The sequence below is a fragment of the Colobus angolensis genome, unplaced genomic scaffold (genome assembly GCF_000951035.1).
Source record: "Colobus angolensis palliatus isolate OR3802 unplaced genomic scaffold, Cang.pa_1.0 Scaffold51, whole genome shotgun sequence".
In the NCBI taxonomy this organism is placed as follows: Eukaryota; Metazoa; Chordata; class Mammalia; order Primates; family Cercopithecidae; genus Colobus; species Colobus angolensis.
Window position 1 is genome coordinate 12,563,667 of NW_012118599.1, and position 8,057 is coordinate 12,571,723.

The 8,057-nt window shown below is 40.0% G+C and overlaps 1 protein-coding gene across 1 annotated transcript in view; it reads right to left on the reverse strand.

Annotated features, from left to right (window-relative positions):
* The window catches only part of CDC5L (cell division cycle 5-like), a 58,953-nt gene that overhangs the window by 41,864 nt on the left and 9,032 nt on the right, over positions 1-8,057 (reverse strand). Inside the window, exons 5-6 of the mRNA XM_011960304.1 lie at positions 7,658-7,757; positions 558-776 (exon numbers count right to left, since the gene is read on the reverse strand). Of these exons, the coding sequence (XP_011815694.1) occupies positions 558-776; positions 7,658-7,757 (319 nt within the window). The remainder of the gene's footprint in view (positions 1-557; positions 777-7,657; positions 7,758-8,057) is intronic.

Below are 8,057 nucleotides of genomic sequence, written 5' to 3' on the forward strand. Positions count from 1 at the left end.
AGTAAACAGTCAATTAAGAGCCACGCACTTCAACTTAAGAGCCATAAACAGCATTCTGTGCTAAAAACATGATAGCCAGAGTCCCTGATTTTCTCGGAAAGATGAATCCATTAAATAAATAAAACCATATGTAGGCCACATTGTACTAATAAAAATCTAGACCAGGCACAGTAACTGATGCCCATAATCCCAACACTTTAAGGAAGATCGCTTGAGCCCAGGAGTTTGAGACCAGTCTGGACAACAAAAGGAGATCCCACCCTACAAAATAAAAAAAAACTAGCTAGGTGTGGTGGTGTGTACCTAAAGGCCTAGCTACTCAGGAGGCTGAGGTGGGAGGATTGCTTGAGCCCAGGAGGTCAAGTCTTCAGTAAGCCGTGTTTGTACCACTGTACTCCAGCCTGGACAACACAGCAAGACCATCTCAAAAAAAAAATAATTTAAAAAAAATTTTAAATAAATAATAAAAATCTGGCTCTGACAAGGATAATACTTCGCCCTTCGTAAGACTCCTCCTACTATTATTTTCCATTTCCAAAATCAGAAAGGCAACTTACGATCTTAGCTCCCCATCAAGATCCTGTTGTCTTAATTTCCTGAAATCTGCATCAAGAGCTTGGTAGTTTTCCTCGGAAGTATCATAAAAACCAAGGGCAGGCTTTTTTTCAAACGGGATTTCAGCATTATAATCAACTCCTCTCTTCCTTTTTCTTTTCTTCTGAATTTCTATGCCAGCTGCTCGAAGTTCCCTTCTTTTTTGGAGGGCAGCAAGACGTCTGAAAAGAATGCAAAATCACTTTGAAAATCATCTGCCATGTGGCACGGATAAATTATCCCATACAGTTAAAAAAAACTATCTATTTACTTAGGGAAGAAATATTTATTTAAATCCTTACCTCACATCATTCACCAAAACAAATCCTAGTTTTAATTTAAAGGTGCACACACAAATGCACACAATAAGGCAAAAAGAAAAACCAAAAGGAACTACAAGTAAATATATATCTTATTTCTGGATGGAAATGTACTTACCAAATATAAATTAAATAAATGGCAAAGGAAAAAAATCAACAGCTTTTTGTTTCCTTTTAGTCCACTCATCTGTACACTGAAGAGCTCTGAGATATAAAACTTCTAATTGTAGCACTATGAAAATTTATAAATGAAAAGGCAAATACTAGGAAAAAATATTTGCAACTAGTATGATGATTAAATATAAAGAGTCTAAGCAAAGTTGTTGTTTTTTTTTTAATGCACTCAAAGGGTGTAAACACAGTTCACAAAGGAAACAATGCAGGTAGCTAAAATGACAAAAGTTTTACTTAACAATTAAAGAATCACAAATTAAATTAACAAGTACCATTTGTGCATATCTAATTAATACCATTCAGTTTTTTGTTTTAATGGCAAGGCTGCAAAAAATGGACAGTCTGCTGCACTGGTAATGAAAAAGTATATTAGTGCATCTTTTCCCAAAGAGAAGCTAGAAATACACACTCACAGCCTAAAGACTTTCATATTTTTTGAGCAGCAATTTCACTCCTTAGCCTTTAGCCTAAGGAAATAAGTTAGACCATGAGCAAGGACTTAACTACAAAGCTGTTCACTAAGCATTGTTTATAACAGTGGATAGCTGGATACAATCTAAACATCTATCAGTAAGAAATTAAATGAATTTATAAGATATTATACAGACATTTACATAAACTTTTAAAAGGCTATAAATCTACTCTGACATGGAAACAGGCCCAGGACACACCACTGTGTAAAAAATGTTAGAAAGTTTACATGTTATAGAGCAACACGTAAGAACTCTATGCATATATATCAATGAATATATGCCTGATGAGATACAAAGCACATCTAAAATACTAATAATAATCTTCCTATGTTGCTATAACTGTAACGATTTCATAAGAAAAGCTATTCACAATATTAAAGACGGAAAACAAGTTACAAAACAGTATCTATGAGTAACTTCCAGCACGACAGCATGAGGAACTCCATAAACTCACTACCCAGGGAGAATGGTGAAAATTACATTATTTTTAAAATAATCAATTGAAGTCTCTGAAGAGGATCTGAAGCAGATACAGCAAATATATAAACATTAAATCAAGAAATCTACTTAAACTCGGTAAGAAACACAAGAATATAATACTTAAATCAAGACCCACTCCCTCCTTCCCCCCAGCTCAGAGAAACGGAGACGCCACTCCACACAAGTGCAGCCAAGAACCCAGGGCTCCTTCTACCCTCCAGCTCCCAGTAGAAGGGCTTTCATTCCAGGAGGAGCAGGACATCAATATTTCTGGTGGCAAAGTTCCATCAAGAGTGGCTGAGAAGTGGCCTTCCTTCCTCCATTCAAACAGAAGTCCTAGCTTTGGACACAGTGCTGCTGAGAATACTGGAGCCCTGATAGCCTGTGCCCTGGCTTATGAGATGAGGGTTCCACACTGGGGGTGGACAGGGAGGGCAAGCCAAGGAAACCTTGGGCTGCTGTCCATCCCCCACCTCCCACCAAACACTCAGCTAATAAAGTAGGGCTATCACTTGGAGACATGCCCTGTCAGGGCCCTGGGGAAGAAGCAGGACACAGAACTGAGCTCCACATTTCTCCTCAAACAAAAGGACCTCATTTGCAACAGAGTGTAGAGAAGTTCAAGCCTAAGGGCACTCTCAAAAACAGTGGAAGTTCTGGTAAAAGGCAAGCTGGGAAAAAACTTGACAGACTCAATGGAGATACCAGTGAATCTGTAGGCCTTCTAGTTTGCCAGAGAAAAACAGGGAATAAGAGCTGGGAGGAGCCCTCCCGGGGTGAGAATAAATCTCAAACATTGATATCAGGAAGCATCCCCTGAAAGGAGCCCAAATTTGACTGGATCAATTTGTAGTGCAACTTATGCCCCAGGACACTGTTGAAAACACAGCAAACAGCTGGCAATCAATGAAACTTAACAGGAAAGGAACGTCAAAGAGAGCCCTGCCCAAACCATGCCATCTCAGGATGTCTGTGAGCATACACAAGACTGCCTCCCTGGGGAGCAACATCAGATGCTTCACATTTCTCACAGGAGGGAAGCGAAGAATTAGATAGACTAAAACTGGCCAGACACGCTGGCTCATGCTTGTAATCCCAGGACTTTGGGAGGCCAAGGCAGGTGGATCATCTGAGGTCAGGAATTCGAGACCAGCCTGGCCAACATGGGGAAACCCTGTCTCTATTAAAAACATAAAAATTAGCCAGGCACGGTAGAGAGTGCCTGTAATCCCAGCTACTCTGGAGGCTGAAGCAAGAGACCTACTTGAACCCAGGAGGCAGAGGTTGCAGTGAGCCGAGATCATGCCACTGCACTCCAGCCTGGGTGACAGAGCGAGACTCCATCTCAAAAACATAAAATGAAATAAAATAAACCAGTCACCAAACATGTAAACAAGCAAATAATAAACGAAGGCTGAGGGAGTACCGAAAATTGCTACAATACATCATCTTAAATGTCTTGTTTCCAACAAAAAATTATAAGACATGCAAAGAAACAGGAAAGAATGACCCAAATACTAGAAAAAGTGCAAGCAACAGAAACTGCCTGAGAGTGCAATCAGATGTCAGATTAATAGACTTGAAAGTAGCCATTATGTTCCAAGAACAAAAGAAAACCAAGAAGTAAAGGAAGGTATGATAACAATGTTGTATCAAATAGAGAATATCAGTAAAGAGACAAAAATGCTTAAAAAGAAACAAATGGAAATTCTCAAATTGAAAAGCACAAAGCTGATCAGCTAACTTAGAAAGGGAATGAAATAACAAAAATGAAAAAAAAATTTATTTAATTTAAAAAAAATAAAGTGGCCGGGCGTGGTGGCTCACACTGTAATCCCAGCACTTTGGAAGGTCGAGGCGGGCAGATTACCTGAGGTCAGGAGTTTGAGACCAGCCCAGCCAACTTGGTGAAACTCTGTCTCTACTAAAAATACAAAAATTAGCCGAGTATGGTGGCACACGTCTGTAGTCCCAGCTATACGGGAGGCTGAGGCAGGAGAATCTCTCGAACCCGGCAGGTGGAGGTTGCAGTGAGCAGAGATCGTGCCACTGCACTACAGCCAGGGTGACAGAGCAAAACTGTCTGAAAGAAAAAAAAAAAAGTACAGACTGGGAATGGTGGCTCACACCTGTAATCCCAGCACTTTGGGAGGCCAAGGCGGGCAGATCACGAGGTCAAGAGACCGAGACCATCCTGGCCAACACGGTGAAACCCCGTCTCTACTAAAAATACAAAAAATTAGCTGGGTGTGGTGGCAGATGCCTGTAGTCCCAACTACTCAGGAGGCTGAGGCAGGAAAATGGCGTGAACCCGGGAGGCCGAGTTTGCAGTTAGCCTAGATCACGCCACTGCACTCCAACCTGGTGACAGAGCCAGATTCTGTCTCAAAAAAAACAAAACAAAACAAGGTACAAAGCTGAAATGTAAAGAGGCTCAACAGTAGATGTGAACTGGCAGAAGAATTAACAAACTTTAAGACAGAGCAGTAACAATTATGCAATCTAAACAGAGAAAAAGAATGAAGAAATATGAATAGAGCCTCAGAGAAATATGTCGCACTATCAAATGCACCAACATAAGCATAACAGGGATACCAAAAGGAGAGAAGTGAAAGGAGCAGAATTAAATATTTGAAGATACATAATGGCTGAAATTTTGAAAAATTTATTGAAAAACATTAATCTACATATCCAGTAAGCTCAATGAACTCCAAGTAAGATAAACAAAAAGAAATCTACAGACACATCATATTAAAAATGTTGAAAGTCAAAGACGAGAAGATTTAAAAGCAGTAAGACAAACCAGTCACAGTGGCTCGCACCTGCAAGCCCAGCACTGTGGGAGGCCAAGAAAGGAGGACAGCTTCAGGTCAGGATTTCAAGACCAGCCTGGGCAACACAGCGAGACTCTGTCTCGACAAAAAAATTTTTTTTTTATTTAGGTGGGAATGGTGGTGTGCATCTGTAGATTCAGCTACTCAGGGGGCTAAGGCAGAGGTCTGCTTGAGCCCAGGTGTTGAGGGCTGCAGTGAACTCTGCACTACAGCCTAGGCAACAAAGACCCTCTCTTTAAAAAAATTAAAATTAAAATTAAAAACAGTATGACAAAAATGATTCAACACTTACAAGGAAATCTCAGTAAGATTTACAGCTGACTTCTCACTAAAACTACAGTATGATCCAACTTTGTATGTTTGTACATATATACACATAAATGCACATCTATGTTGAGAAAGGGAAAGGTTTAGAAAAATATATTTCAAATTTTAAAGTAATTTCATTTATAAATAATGGAAATAAAGACTTCAAACCACATTAGAAAACCTTTACATCATAACGCTAAATGAATATAACCAAGCCATATAGCATTATATCACCTATGCCCCAAAATGAGAACATTAACAATACTGGAAGGAAAAATGTGTTACTTTTATAATCAATAAAAAACTGCTTTACATTATAAGGTAGATTTGTAATTTAACATTTTAAAGCAAATAGCCCTGCACTGCACTTTGCATAGAGGCCAATCCAGCCTGTTACAATATAACTTATAAAGATGTGTAGATTCTACAAGAATGCCTACAAGAAATTATAGGGTAAATTAAAATCTGCAAATTTTATTTAAAGCAATCAATGCTAGCCACACTTGGAGATTTTTCACATATGCATTTGCTGTGTCCCTGGCCCAATCCACATGGTTAAAGGGCTCTAAAAATTTGGTTCCCTACAACCATGGATAAAAATGGAAAAGTGATTTTTTTTCAACCTTACTCACATTACCTAACTCTAAAGAGTACACAGAATAGAGAGGTGGCCAAGAATGGTAGAAAAGTTAGTACCTCCTCTTGGTTTCTGTTTACTGTCCCAGGCAGCTAATACCCCCAAATAAGCTAACTATTCTAGGCTAGCAACAGGCCAGCTCTGTCAACATGCATCCTGAGGCATTAAAAAATCCTCCATCCCAGGATCTGGCACTTCAAAGCCATTAATTACAACATAATGCTAGTCATCAGGTCAAGAAGAACCAGCAGGCCAACCTGGGGGCCACAAGGGGCACTCTATAGGATAGGGAGGTTATTCTAGGGCCTGAATCGCAGAAGCTAATAAGCTGTTACATAGTCCAGATTTGCCCTTTAGTGACATCATCTTGGTTTCTGGGCTATTAGGACTGATATCATGGACTTACCCAAAAGGAAAAAAGGGGAAAGAGAAGAAAATCCTGGGTGAAAGACAATGTGTAATATATATTCATTTACTTTTTAAATACAGATTTCTATGAGGACCTAAAATTTGGTTCTAGGCTCATTAATTCCCTCTTTGTTCAGCCAATTTTCCCGTTTCACAGTCAGTGCCTTCCCAATACCAATCAAGGAAAGTAACTAATTGGCAGTCATACAAAAGACACATAATCTTGTGTGTCCTACAGTCATCTGATTCCAAAACAGCTACAAAAAAATGAAGGTCTCACATGCCAACAGAACACACTCAACATACTGGATACACTGGGCATTACTTCTGCCATAGATTAAATTTTTTTTGAAATATGGTTTTCTGTAACTATTCTGAAATGGTTAGGAGAAAAAAACACAAGATATTTTCAGAGAAATAAAGAAGGTAAAGAACACTAGTGAAATGGGAACTGGACAATTCCAATTATTATTCACCCAACAGGGTTAATAAATCATGCAGTTTTATTGGTCCTAAGGATGCCTAGAATAATTATTGAACTATGAATGGAGAGAAGCACACTGTGACATTGTGAAATAACATATTTGGTCTTTATCCGTGTTTCCAACAATACAACTCCTAAAATCCTGGGACTCTTCCAAGTGATAAGTGTCTTTCTGCATGTTAATGAGTTGACTGATAGCTGGCAGTCACCAGAAAGGCCACGGCAGAACTAGAGGGGTTGGGACTTTCAGCTCCCCACCTCCAACCTCAGGAGAGGGGAGAAGGGCTGAAGACTGAGTTGATAAGCAATGGCCAATGATGTAATGAATCTTGTCTATTTAAAGAAGCCTCCATAAAAACGCAAAAGGACAGGGTCTGGAGAACTTGTGGGCAGCCAAATACATGGGGGCTTCCAAAAGGGTGAACAAGAACACACCTACTTGCTGAGAGGGTGGCATACCCCAGCTTCAATGGGACATAAGTGCCTGCACTCAGGACCCTTCCAAGCTTCACCCTATGTGTCTCTTCATGTGGCTGTTAATTTGTATCCTTAAAATATCCTTTGTAATAAACCAGTAAATGTGGGTGTTTCCCTGAGTTCTGTGAGCCCTCTAGCAAATGAATGGAACCCGAGGAGGGGACAGTGGAACCCAGCTCGGTGGTCAGAAACACAAGTAAAATAACCTGGGGCTTAGGGTCAGCATCAAAACTGGGGTTCAGTCTTGTGGGACTAAGTCCTCAACCTGTAAGATATGGAGCTATCTCCAGGAAGACAGTATTAGAATTAACTGAATTAGAGGACACTCAGCTATCCACTGCAGAATTGACTGTCTGCTTGCTGGTGGGGCGAGAAAAAAAAAAACACATATTTGGTCACAGAAGTATTCTGTGTTGATCGTTACGTGAGAAAAACACTTTGCTTTTTATTCCTATATACACACATACCTTGCTTCTTCCAATTGTTTCTCTCTTGCTTTCCTCTTGGCCTTCTTTCCCTGAGTATTAGCCAAGCGGGCTCTGGCTTCAGAAAGCATCTCAAGTTCATCTGCCAAAATTAAAAGAAGAAAAACTAAGTATTTTCTTAGTTCTTACATACTTTAGAAGCGAGGTATGTAAGAGACACTCTATTGCTCAAAATGAGAAAAAAAAAAAATACTGATTTTATGGTGTAGCATAATGGAAACAGCTGGAGTTTTGAAGTCAAAGAACCTAGGTTAAAAATCAGGCCCACGGCCGGGCGTGGTGGCTCAAGCCTGTAATTCCAGCACTTTGGGAGGCCGAGACGGGTGGATCACGAGGTCAGGAGATGGAGACCATCCTGGCTAACACCGTGAAACCCCGTCTC